Source organism: Ammodytes marinus (genome assembly GCF_949987685.1).
Source record: "Ammodytes marinus genome assembly, chromosome: 16".
NCBI lineage: Eukaryota > Metazoa > Chordata > Actinopteri > Uranoscopiformes > Ammodytidae > Ammodytes > Ammodytes marinus.
The window spans coordinates 27,022,996-27,036,984 of NC_137220.1; the positions used below are offsets into that span (position 1 = coordinate 27,022,996).

Consider the following 13,989-nt stretch of genomic DNA (forward strand, 5'->3'; position numbering starts at 1 on the left):
GAGAGAGAGAGGGAGAGAGACACAGAGAGAGGGAGAGAGGCTCTAGTAATAATCAGCCATGTGAGTTAGTCAACAGCTATAGTGTGCTAGAGCTAGAAACCGGGCGTGCTCCGGGGCCTTGTGCGGCTTATACTGCAACTATTAATACAGACTTTAATTAGCCCAGCCACAAACACAGGCACAATCGGCTCAGTGTTGCCCCATGGCTGGTCAGGCAGACAGATCAATAGGTCTGATCATGCCTTTTTTCACCAGCTCAAATGAAAGCACTTTGTCTCCGAGGCTCAGCCCTGGAGCCCGTGCGTATCACCTTGGAAGCTTGGTGGGGGCTGCGCTGGCTGTGTGCAGTGTTGCGCATGGGGCCTGTATAATCTGGCTGCATTAGGGGAACTATAAAGATAAATGAAGAGAGGCACAGAGCATAACTCATCCTGTCAGAGAAAGGCTTTTTCGGGGCTGGGAAACTTTGTGTTTTCTAACGCAGCCCCTAACCCCCCCCCCCCCCCCCCCCCACGGCTGCCTAGTGCCACACTCTCTTCCTCCCTCCCTCCCTCTCACTCGCTTGAATTTTTTTCTTCTCCCTGTGTACAATCCTTCTGCTGTATTTTTCTCCAACTGCTTTCCGTCTATTCCCTGTCTCTCTCTCTCTCTCTCCCTCATCCTCCTTTACTGATCTAGCGGTATGGAAGTATTCATTTACACTCCTCTCTGCTGCACAAATTGCTCCTCTGCCTCTTTTGCCAGCGCGTTTCAAATGAAATAAAAGAGTAAGCTGCTTTCGCTGTAGCAACTTATTCTATGTGCTTTTTTGGCAGGCTTTCTCTGTTGACCTTCAAGTTCCCAATCAGAGTCGGAGAAAAAATAAATGAAAATAGCTTGTTTCCAAGTCCTCATTTTCTGACTGTGTTGTCTGCTCACAGGGGTTACTGAATCACTGGATTTATTCAAAAACGTACCCCTCGTACTTTATTAGGGGACTAGGACTCACTAATTTTATTCTTTTCCCGCATTTTAATATATTTATCTGACTTTTTTGTCTTCCCTCTCTCTCTCTCTCTCTCTCTCTCTCTCTCTCTCTCTCTCTCTCTCTCTCTCTCTCTCTCTCTCTCTGTTTGGAGCAGATGACGTCCCACCTTATTTTAAGATGGAGCCTCCACAGACCCAGGTCCACCTGGAGGGGAACCGGCTGGTCCTAACCTGCATGGCGGAGGGCAGCTGGCCCCTGGAGTTCAAATGGATCTACAATGGCACCGAGCTCACACGCTTCTCCTTGGAATACAGGTGAGAGGAATGCAACCTTGAATTGAGCCAGAGCTGATTCTATTATCTTTTTTTTTAATATTTTTTTTATTTATTATTATTCATCACCTATAATTAGCTTACTACACGAGGACATTTTAGCTGCATTTAATTGTAACTAATAGCTCAATTGCTCATTTTTATTCATATTCCAGGCTCATTTATATGGATTTATTCCAAACTGATTTGGCTACACGTCTCCCCTGAGACATAACATCTTGTGTTCTGGGGATTGTCAGATTTATTCCAATTTGTATCTCACAGCGCATTCAGAGATGGGGTGAGAAGATAGTCCCTCTCTCCTCTCTTGCTGTGTGTTAACACTATTGTTGCTGCAACAGAATCACACAATGTATATATTTCATCAGATGGTGCAGCATGGGTGGCATACTTTGCTGTGTCAGCAGTAATATGCTGTTTTCTCTGGCCGGGGAGTTCTTCTGGGCACTTTATTACATACTCCAGCCTCTAAGCAAAAACACTGAACAATTCTACTAACAGCACAAGTGTGTGGCAAGACAAATCTTCAGAGCGTGCACACAAGGCCTCTGTGTGTCTATGAGCGAATGTGTAGCACTTTTGATGTTTACAAATAGCCTATAGGGTCTAGGTTGGGAGGAACAGTGTGTTATGGGAAGTTAATAAAACACCACAGACTGAAAGGTATGTTTGAACTACGGGTTCATCTGTGTAACATGAAGATCCACTCATAAACTGGCACCAAAATATAAGCTTTCTATATATACTGTAAATCCTTTGAAACCATGAAATATATACATTTTATTTTTTTCCACAATTTTTTTTTCACAAAACATACAAACAAACATCTGCACAATCACAACAAGACACAAACCAAGAAATACAAATAAAACCTATAATATACTGTATATATATTTCCCATCAGTCATTACAGCCATGTATGGCTCCCAGAGCTCAACAAAGCTCCACTTGCCCTTAACAGTATGTGTCAAGCTTCTTTTCTATAGTAACTCTCTTGGTTGCCACTATCATTTAGCCTCTATGTTCTTCTTCTCTGTCTTCCACAACTGACGCTACGGCTGATCTGATTAGCTGTTATGACTGAACTTTAGCTAAGGAACCACACAATATAAGACTTGTGTGTGTCCCTGCATGTACTGTATGTTCACAGATTGCTCCTGCAGCTCACAGACAGTCAGTTGCCATCCCATAGTCTCTGGTCTCTCTTCTCATAGTCTGGTGCCGTAGACATGGACAGACACTCTTGGGTGGCTGTGTGTCTGATTGCTATCACCGGCCTATACCTCCCTTTCCCTACCCACACACACACCTTCCTATTCCTGACAATCTTTCTCCCCTCTCTCCCTTCCTCTTTCTCCCATCTCGTCTATTTTCCCCAGCATTTGGCTGTGCTCTCACGTGGCTTAGTCTCTGGACCAGCACTCTGCTTGTTATTCTTCACCAGCCCTGATCAAAGAGGAGAACTGGAATCCATTTAATCAGACTCCCCCTCCTCCCTATACAGCCCTCCCCTCAAACCCCCCACCCCGAATCGCAGTGCAGTGGGGGAACATGGCGGGACAGATTCCACACTCCTAAATGGCTGTTGCAAACCAATTATAAAGGGGGGGACTCATCTCTGTGGTTATCCAGCTTGCATTTCACACACACCATTTAACATGAATGCACATCAGGGGAGAGATGGAGCAATGGCCAGCATGTCAGAGGTGCTGGTATGATTTTGATTGGATCCAACTGACTGAAGACACAGGATAACAAAGGGGTTTTTGTGAACCCTGCCAATCAGGAAAAACTCTCTCTGTCTCTCTTTGTGTCTCACTCCACAGCTGGCCACAGAATTACATTCTTTTTTCCTCTCTTTTTTTTTTACTGTCCACCAATCCAGCGCTTTCATCAGCACCACATCACACTCCAAAGGCCACTCTCTGTTGGCCGCTCTAAGTGAAATGCTATTTAAGCCCGCGTTTCAGGCGCCCAATGAAACATCTCCATTCATTTGGCATCTGGAGCGTGTGGGGGATAAAAGCGCCAAGATGACAAATGTGTCTGTCCGTCAATGCTGATGATGACTAATGGCACTTTGTGTTGTGTTGTTGTCCCCATTAGGTACCTGATCCCCTCGCTGGACCGATCGCACGCCGGCCACTACCGCTGCATTGTGAGGAATCGAGTGGGCGCCATTATGCAGTGCAGCACCGAAGTACAAGTCGCCTGTAAGTGTGTGCTTCTCCTTACCATATATATATATACGTCCCCAGATCTGACAGTAAGGGGAGAGGATACTGTCTTTTGTTGAAGGCTCATCATGCAAAGGATATGTGGATGAGTCACTCAAATTCTAGGAGCTTAAAAGGGGGTGCTTTTTCTCACCTTTATTCATACAGGCAAGTCGTTTAAATAAGTTCTTATTTACAATGGCGGCCTGACAAGTGACACAAGCAACTAAGGGGAAGGGAAGGAGGGCTAGGAGATAAAATACATTAGACATACAAATACAACCTAACTAAAATTGGCAATGAGAACATGTTTAAAATGAGAAGTGCGCATGTGGATGAATATGACGGGAGAAACCTTGCAAATGTGTCGTTGGGGAACTGGGATTGTAAAAAAAGAAGCTGCATGGACTCTTCTTTGTTGCTTGGATAGCCTTTCCGAATATTTCGGCAACATTGTCCCTTCTGGATTTAGTACTATTTTCGATAATGTTTGTCTCCTCTTCTTACACTGTTGTCTTTATGTTTGCTAGATATGGGTGGTTTTGTGGAGGCTGAAAGGTCCCAGACTGTATCCCAGGGTGAGGGCGCTCTGGTCCCTTCACCGCGGATACACAGCTTCCCCCGGCCACAGATCACCTGGTTCAGAGATGGACGTAAAATCCCCTCCAGCAGCCGCATGTGAGTCCACCATCAATCCCAGCTTGGATTATTAGGTGTGAGAGGAGCTTGTGTGCATTGGACTTGTGTGTGTGTGTGTGTGTGTGTGTGTGTGTGTGTGTGTGTGTGTGTGTGTGTGTGTGTGTGTGTGTGTGTGTGTGTGTGTGTGTGTTTATGTGTGTGTGTTTATGTGCTTGTTTCTGAGCTAGTGCTCTCATATATATGAACGCTGCGCTACTGAAGCAGATCATCTCTCACTTCACTGGACTCTGAGAAGTCCAATTTTGCTCACAGATTTCTCCAATCCATGAGTGAAGTTGAGCAAGAGTAGCTGATGGACGAATTCTGGCGCATTGAATCACCTCTCTGTGATAAAGTGGGGTTATTACAGCGCCCCTATTGACTTTGCAGGGTGGAATGATTGAAGGGTGGTGATAGCGTAGTCAGCAGGGGAACCAATTAGACACAATTGGACAAAAAGGCCTCAATTGATCATATGCTTTGATTGACAGCACTCAGCCCTCAACCGTCTGCATCTTGTAGGAATCTGTGTGAGGGCCATAATATGTGCACAGTGGGAGTTCAGCAAGGCAACTGTCTATCTGTACGGTATTGGATTCACGTCTGTTCAGATATGCAATCTTCCTGAAGAGATGCTGTGAAGGTAATCACCTGAGATTAATTTTGCCATTCAGACAAATAGAGGGAGGCAGTCCACCACTCTTCAGAAACCACCTCCTCATCTATTATTCAGCAGGGAGCTTCTACCATGTCTTAGCTGACATGAAGACTTTCAGCCTGAGTTGCACGCTCTTCCACTTGAAGAAAGGATTGCTGCGTGTTACCCCCTATGCCTGCAGGGCTCCAAAATACTGTAAAAAAAAACATCAACCCGTCCCATGAATGTTTTGACCAAATCCACGAGCTGGTTACTATGCGACTGACTCCTTTTAAGGGGTGAAGCGCTGAGGCTTTGCCATGTGACAATGAGAGGCACTGACAGGACACTCTGCATCTGCCGCGTCTTAGCAAGCCTTTTGTCAGGCCACATTGATATTCACAGGCGTGTAGTGTGTATATCGGTGTTTGTGTGTTTGTAAGAAGTGTCAGTTGACTCTTTGTGAGAGCCACCGCTTCCTAATTGTCCAAGACTGTGTCTGTTTATCCTGCACAGATCAGGCAGATGCTGATGGATACCAAGAGGCTAATCTGGCTGTGTGCTTAGCGTCAGCTCTCATTTAATGGGCCCCTTCTCAGGCTTTTGAGCTTGCCAGCCTAACCAACATTTAGCCACTCTCGAGTAGCTTTTTTTTTCTAGCCCAATGGTATTATGTAGTTTTTTTTATACGTATGAATCCTTTTTTCTTTCACTCTGTGTTGCTTGTCATAAGTACTAATTTGGCAATTAATCAGAAATCACTTATCAGAAATCAGTTTTAGTCACAAAAAACCACCCAAGGACCAGCCCAAGCCTACATGATTCTAAGACTAGATACTAGTCATAGTGAGTTTGACTGGTGACATGATTTAAAAACACCTGTTTTTTGCTAAATGAGGATCTTAGGGGATTAGTGTCTCTTTTTAATGAGGCATGTCTATATACTTGGGCAGAATGCACACAGATTTGACTGTGACTTACATCTTAAAAATATACTTCAAATATGTCGACATACTCGATGTTCATCAGCTGCACCAAGCTAATGGCAATGACTCATTTGTCTGGATATAATAAGACCTAACTAAGAAAACTAAAACTCTGGCTGCTTTTATAAATACAACTCTGTGTTATACGTTATCTCACAAGAGCAGCCAAACCTATCATAACCCTGTGGATTCATAGAGCCTTTACAGTTAGACCGTGTCAGCTCTTATCTCATGTCTGCATAAGTATTCCTGTGAGTGTAAAATAACGAGAGGAATTCAGAACTTCCTTGAAGACACTGTGGCACTTTGTAAAAGACGGAAGAGCTCATACATTTTTTTTTGGCCTGCTTCTAATTTATGTGTGTGCTATGTGTGTGGGTTTGTTTGTGTGTCAGTTTACCCTCTGGATTTATTGACTGTGAGAAGCAACTACTCACTGGTTTAATGATGTGGTGTGTTTGTGTGTGTGTGTGTGTGTGTGTATGTGTGCGTGTGCATGTGTGTGTGTGTGTGTGTGTGTGTGTGTGCGTGCGTGCGTGCGTGCGTGCATGGGTGCGTGCGTGTGTGTGTGTGTGTATGTGTGCGTGCGTGTGTGAGTGTGTGCATGTGTGTGCGTGCGTGTGTGCACAGTCTTGGACTGTGTTGGTGGACACATTTTTCGAATGCACACCAGTTGTGTCCGGGATGTATATTTAATTGGGAGCCACAGCGGTGCCGGCAATTTGATTTAACTACATTAGAAAAAAAAACACAACTAAAATCTGTTTGTGTCTTTATCTGGGTGAGGTTATACGGTTAAGTGAGAGCTGTGGGAAATGAATGTAAGGAAAGGCAATGTCCTCAGAGGTATTCTAAAAAAATATGTCTGTGTGCGTGAATATTTCCTCAGTGCCATCACCTTGGACAACACACTGGTCATCCTGTCCACTGTGGCCCCTGATGCCGGACGTTACTACGCCCAGGCCGTCAATGACAAGAATGGGGAGAACAAAACCAGCCAGCCCATCCTACTCACAGTGGAGAGTAAGTACACATGTAAACACATACACACTGTAAGGGTGCACACATGCCTCCACGCACATTAATGCAGACGGACTACCTCGCCCACTCAGCCACAGAAGCACTTTATTAGCAGCCTGCATTAACAGGTTGTTGCAGATGACAATTTTTATTTTTTTTCTCCCTCTAAGAATAACCCCTCATTTTCAGCTCAACTCTCACACATACACACGCACACACACACACACACACACGCGCACGCACGCACACACACACACACACACACACACACACACACACACGCACACACACACACACACACACACACACACACTCACATCAGGTGGATCAGCCATAGACAACAGAGATAGCGCCCTCTACTGGCGTGCCCTTTCATACTACCACTCCTCCCTGCCACTGTCTTCTCTCCATCTCCGACGGGCGTAATCATACCTATTACCTTCACCACAGTACTTTTCCTCTTTTTTTTTTCTTCAGTTATACACACTCTGTCTGGCAGCAGTGCATTAGGGGCCATATAAGGTTGTGTTTTAGGTGGAGCCTCAGCAGCACCTTCTCTGACCCCCTGCACAAGGCTGGCCCATAAAGTGGACCTTCAGTTGAATGGCATCTCACATAAACAAATAAGGAGATTTATGAAAATGACATCGAAGCGGACAAGGAATGAATACACATGCACACGCCCACACAAACATGCACAGTGGATTAGAAGGACGGCCTCATTTATAAACCAGAATATGTTCACAACTTTGAATAAGGTTTTTTTTTTCATTGCTCAAACAAGCATTGTATACATGTGGAATCAAAAGTAGTAGATGATTCGCTATCTACAGTATGATGCCACGCACTGTCACCTTCTTTCAGCCAGACAAAGACATTCTCCCCACCTACTGATACTCACATTGGTCCAAAACAGAACTAGTCTTTCTTTGCTTTCTTGCTCAAAGACATTAGACCCTAAATGTATTTTTCTCACTAAGATAATATTCATGATATTATTTTACCCCACATATAACACAATCTTTAATATATTATAACACGGGATCCCCTTTTTGATATGAATTATTCCTCTGATGGGGGTTTTGACTATCATATGAGAGATTTGTGTTACCTGTTAATACGTGGAGCTGCACATTTTTTAATATCAGCTTCTTCCCGCTTGTCTCCAGCATCTGCTCATCATATCATTAATGCAGTGTTTGTAATTCAGTGCTCAATGCGCATGACGCAGCAATCTGCTGGGACCAGATATCAGTGAATATCACTGAGTGTGGCCTTGAGGATCACACAACCGTATTTTGCATCTGAAAGTCAATATGTTTTTTTTTTTTTTTTTACAGCTGCATTTGTTCATTTTAGCAATTCCGCAAAGACAAGACGGATACAAATATGCAGGAGAGGGAAGGGGCTCCAAACAGAGCATACAAATGAGACAGAACTGGGGCCTAGTGAAAGCAAGACTGAGACTGGCTAATGCTCAAACTGGGCAGACATGTTGCTATGTGTTTTCGTTCTTCAGAGTGTGAATTCACCAGAGTTGACTTGGGTTTGAAAATTGTCCTTGGAAACAAACAGCTGTAAACAGTGTACGGCGTTATTAGTACAGAGAGTTTGCTATGCAGGTCACCAACTTGTTTACTTGTTCACATTTAATTAGAGGATTTACACACACTCGAGGTATTCTCAACACTGAGGGTTTATGAACTACATTAATGAGTGGCTGCCAAGGACCCAGTCATGTCTTCTAGAAAATCAAATTAGTTATTTATTTGACAAGTCGACCACCAGCAAACATAAACAAAATTCTCGGCCAAATATTATAAGCAATTTAACACATTGTTAGTTAAACAAACCAGTTTTTACCTCTTAATGGTTAATCAAGTGCTTTAAGTGCACTCTATATGAAGGGGACAATTTCACACGAATTACATCAGCTTCAACGTGACTGCCCTTAACAACCGCAATCAATGAATCCTTCATAGATTGTCAGTATATTGTCGTGTGCTGTTTAAGACACAACCAGTGAGTGACCTTCAGTGGCCTCTAACACTTGGTTGGTAGAAGATGAATAGAAGCACTGATTGAATTCCTCTTCTTCCATTCTCCACCAATCACTTCTTCTTCTCCTCCTCCTCCTTTTTTTATCCATCTACTTCTCCTCCGGGGGGCTTGGAGCTTGGAGACCATCACACTCCAACACCAATCCAGCTGTACATATAATCTCACTACTTTATTAGGCAAACACGTATTAAAAACATCAGCCAAATGCCTGTAATCTTGTATTTCAGGCCAATAAATATACTGTTTCAGGTGCTTTATATTTTTCCTCATACATCCCTTGGACCTTGGAAAATCATTGCAGCCTGTTTGATTTGTTCCTTTAAAAAAAACGTACCCTGCATTCCAATCCCCATACTTCCCTACTATTTAGTATGCCAGTAAAAGGTTTAGGATGTCCCAATACATGCACGTCAGTTGTAGTATGCTGAAAATACATAAACGCCTCACTAACTCCATTTGTATTTTGGAGTATTCGTCTTTATTCTTGACATTTCTCGACATAATAAAAAAAAATCCTAGATTTTTCTTTCTCTCCTGTGGACCTAAAACTCTTCTGTACTTTAGTATGTAGTGTAGTAAAAAGAAAGAGTATGTGATTTGGAACGCAGGGAAAATGTAATGGTCGGAGGACTTGATAGCCAGCTGTTCTATATGGATATATTGGTTCTTCGCTGTGCTAACTATTTATAATGTCAATAATGTCCTCAAGATGATGCTTGTATAGCAGCATCATGAAATAGAGGGTGGAGGAGTTGTCTTGTAGAAGTGCTAAATATTACAGTCGGCGACTGTATAACACCATTTTATCTATTAACCGATCCATAAATCATATGCCATTGATTGTTTTTGAATAAAAGAAAAAAAACTCACATTTCCTTTTCTTTGACCGTCTCCCACAGTTCATATATCACGCTTATAGGTTCAGTAAGCGGAATGGTCAGTTTAGCTAACTTCCTGTCAGTGACTGCTGTTAGCAGTCCCCTCTCTCATCACCACATTAATGCACTGCGGTCTTCAAGCAGCGAGTTATCTAGCATCATCTCAGATCCATAAGTGTGATAAAACATGATAAAAACCATGTAGACATTTGGAAAGATTTTTACCTGCTCTGCCATTGTAGGCGCATACACATTCACCCATCTGTCGCTCTGCACGTGCACCGGCAGTGAGACGGGTGCCGGTTTGTAGCGTTCTCTTTTCTGATTGGTTAACAGTGGCATCCCCGAAAAGTTTATTTGACGATTACATGCAGAGCGAGTGACTGAGAGATCGGCTTTATGAATCATGCACACTATATAAGTGATCACTGTATGAATAAAGAGCGATTTAACACTTATATTAACATAAATAAATCACTTACTTCACCTTTAAAAACTCAATTTGCAATTTTCTTTTCCCTCTTCCGAACCTCATGCATTTTAGGGTCAGGGATTCACCACTGACCTGTTCTGAACACTCTATGCTGCCATGATGAATTATCTTTTCAATCTGTGTTCAGGTATGCTTTTGAGTGTAATTCAAATGTAATTATAAAATGTAAAATGCATTCTTTAAAATGTGCTGGCAGAATGTCAGCAGCAGCGGCAAAAGCTATTTACTTCTTCATTGCCTTCCTTGCGCTTAAAGCTGTACATCATTAATGGCGCCTGGCTCAGCTCAAATCAGCTCACAACATAATTACAGTTAGCGCCACACTGTGAGCATTTCTACTTAGGGCCATGCTTTGTTTTGGTTGTAAAAAAAATGAAACCTCCACCTCATATAGCATATTACATTAACAAGGGTTTATGCTATGGGATCCAGACTGAGTTGAAAGTATTTGTAGGAACTGATTCGATACACTGTATTAAAATGGCTTTGTAAGATCGCGATGCAACAAGTATCTCAATGTGCTGCTGACCAGCTGGAGAATTTAATAACGAAATGAAATGGAAAGCAGAACCAAACCAAGCAGTCAGGGCCGCTGCTAAGCTTTTGGGTGCCCTAAGCTTAAATTGTCAGTGAGGGCCCCCCCCCCAAAAAAAAAACACCAAGATGCTCGTGCGCAGATTTTTTTTGCCCTTGCAAGATCTCTGCGACTGCTTTTTGGCACATTTGCTGTAGTGATGAGTTTTTGGAAACAGCATTTACTAAACAGCTTAACGTGTGAAAAACGTTGTCTATATTCTACTAACTGCCTTTGCAAAGGAATTGAGTGATAGGTTCATAGACGGGTTATGAGATAATGGGCCCCTGGGCACACACTCTTAAAGCTGGGGTATGTGATTTCTGATTGGTCAAAATTAAGCTGTACACTTTGACCAATAAGAGCGAGGCTCCGATTCTCTGTTCTTATTGGCTGTTGGGACTGTCCATTCACTTTGGCACGACTTTGTTGGTGTAGAGCGTGTCAGGGAGGGACCATAGGGGAGGGACCAAAGAGAACAAGTGGAGCGGTTGAGGTATTTGGATTCAAATCTCTACCCAACTGCAATTTTCTTCCCAAATCCTCCACCCCAGCTTTAAAGGGCCCCCGACTACACTGAATTTTCCACACAGATACATACAATTAATGGCAAAAACATATTAAGGAAGTCAGTGTTTCCCACAGGATTTTGAGATACTGTTGGAGGGACCCTGTACCCTGTTGGGGGGTCCGGGGGCATGCCCCCCGGAATTTTGTTACCTTTTTAAAGTAAAATGCATCAATCTGGTGCACTTTGAGAGGACATTTTAGAGGCTATATCAAATCCTGAGATGCAGAAGGAACATTATTTTTCAGATTTTTCTTAAACAGGCAGCACTCTTTACTCTGCAACTGTAAAAACAGTAGATTGGTCTGCAGGTACTTGGTGCCCTACGCACTCTGCTTACCCTGCGTATAGGGAGCGGTGGCCCTGCAAGCAGTGAGCCATCAAGAGGGCTGCCTTTCCATTTTGGACATGTCTGGAGAGGAAGCTTGTGTCAGTACATCGCTGCAGATTCCACTGGAGTTTGGCCCTGAAAAGGATGTCATTTATAATGAGGTGGCACATAATAACAATAATGACACTAAAGACTTGATTAGCAACCCTATTAACTTGGGCCAGCCTTGGAGAAACTTTTACATTGACACCCATGGGCACACACAAACACTAAACACACGCACACACGCATACAGGCACACACGCGGTACATTGTAAAACTTCGCAATCACTCAAACACATACGGGTGCCCAGGCCCGTACCCGTATACCCCTGGGAGGGGGGGGGGGGGGGGGAATGAGATCAGATTCAGAGAGAGATCACTGATTGAGGGCAGTGAATCGATGGTTGGCTGGAGGCTCTGTGAAACCCGTGACTGATGGTGCTGCATTTAATCGCCTTTTGTATTTGTCTCAATTATGCCACATAATGGCTTCTAACACCTGGGCTAACACCCCGTGCTCAGGAAATGCTGTGTGCACTAGAAAAAAGGATCTAAAGTAAAGACAGGGGGTGTTAATAGTTGGAGGATAGAACGTCGTGCTACCTGCTGATGATAGTGACAGATTGTCAGCCTCGATGTCAGGGATCCAGTCATGCTCAGTTGGCTGTATCAGGCAGGTTGCACAGGCTCAGTCTGAAGTCTGCATATAGTTTATAGATTGTTTCACTTTTTTTTTTCAATCTAACCTCCGTGCGTTTCTGTGTATTGGGTGATAGATGTAGGTGGACCCGCGGATCCCATCGCCCCCTCTATCATCACCACACCCAAGAACACCAGCGTGACCGTGGGGAGAAACGAGGCCATCATGGAGTGCGTTGCCAATGCGAGGTAAGCTCTGATATTTCAGGACAATGCACATTAATGAACATGTACAGACGTACATGCAAAAATGCCAGATTGTAGCCCGGAGGCTAATTTCCATCTGTAGTCCATTAGGCAGGATGATGTTACAATAAAAAAATGACAAAGATATACAATATAAACATTTGCTATATACAAATACGGACAAACAGAAAGAAAGAAAAGTACAACAGGAGAATTCAGGATTAGTAGGTTAAACAAATACACAATGAATACACAACTAATAAGGTACAGCATACATGTAGAGGTGGTTGCTAGTTCTTAGCCATACCTTTACTTGGCTCTTAAAGGTGGCCAGAGTGGGACGTTCCCTTATAGTTGGGGGTAGTGTGTTCCATAATACACTACCTTTAATAGATTTAGCATTATGGCTGAAGGCAGTTGTTCTAACCTGACATGCGTGGATAATACCGAGGAAGAGCCCAAAAAGCAAATACGCTCTCAAACGGGCAGCACATATTATAATCATTTCTTACAGTAAATGAATCTCAAGGTTTTTTTTTTAACGTGATAGAAAAGTATTTTGTACCTCTTTTTTCTCCTCTCTCCTTCATTCTCTCCTTTTGATTCTAGGCTATCACTCTGTTTTCTTTCCCTATCACGCGCATTCCCAGTCCTGAATTATCTCCCAATTCAAAGACTTAATCAGAGTGACAGATGTATCCTATTGCTCCCTCAGTGCACCGTATAACCTTCAAACAGAATATGAATCCGTATTAAAAAGCTCACTCTCCATCTCTCGGCTGCTTTTTTCTTTTCATCTTGTCCTCTCCCAGACCCTTCGTCAAAATGAGTATCACTTGGAGGAAAGACGGGGTGGTCGTCAGTACGGGGATCCGAGATTTTGGTCGCAGATTGATCATCAGTCAGCCTAGAGTCAGCGACAGCGGCTTCTACCAGTGTGAGGCGTCACTTCGCAGTAGCAGCGTCCCCTCTGTCACTGCCGGGGCGTTCCTGCATGTTCTCGGTAAGTAACCCACATCTTAAAGGTTCAGTAAGCGGAATGGTCAGTTTAGCTAACTTCCTGTCAGTGACTGCAGTTAGCAGTCCCCTCCCTCGTCCCCACGTCACCACATTAATGCACTGCGGTCTTAAGAAGCGAGTTATCTAGCATCATCTCAGATCCGTAAGTGTGATAAAACATGATAAAAACCATCAAAACAGACATTGAGAAGGAGTTTTACCTGCTCCGCCAATTGTAGGCACATACACATTCACCCATCTGTCGCTCTGCGCGTGCACCGGCAGTGAGACGGGTGCCGGTTTGTAGTGTTCTCTCTTCTGA

The 13,989-nt window shown here is 43.6% G+C and overlaps 1 protein-coding gene across 1 annotated transcript in view; it reads left to right on the forward strand.

The window, feature by feature from the left end:
* Nucleotides 1-1,126: 1,126 nt before the first annotated feature.
* Nucleotides 1,127-13,989, forward strand: part of LOC307262883 (protein sidekick-2-like) — a gene marked incomplete at its 3' end in the record, with an annotated part of 54,631 nt that continues 41,768 nt past the window's right edge. Inside the window, exons 1-6 of the mRNA XM_080043892.1 lie at nt 1,127-1,281; nt 3,406-3,512; nt 4,046-4,193; nt 6,706-6,839; nt 12,560-12,671; nt 13,481-13,671. Coding sequence (XP_079900018.1) covers nt 1,145-1,281; nt 3,406-3,512; nt 4,046-4,193; nt 6,706-6,839; nt 12,560-12,671; nt 13,481-13,671 — 829 coding nt within the window. The 5' untranslated portion in view covers nt 1,127-1,144. The remainder of the gene's footprint in view (nt 1,282-3,405; nt 3,513-4,045; nt 4,194-6,705; nt 6,840-12,559; nt 12,672-13,480; nt 13,672-13,989) is intronic.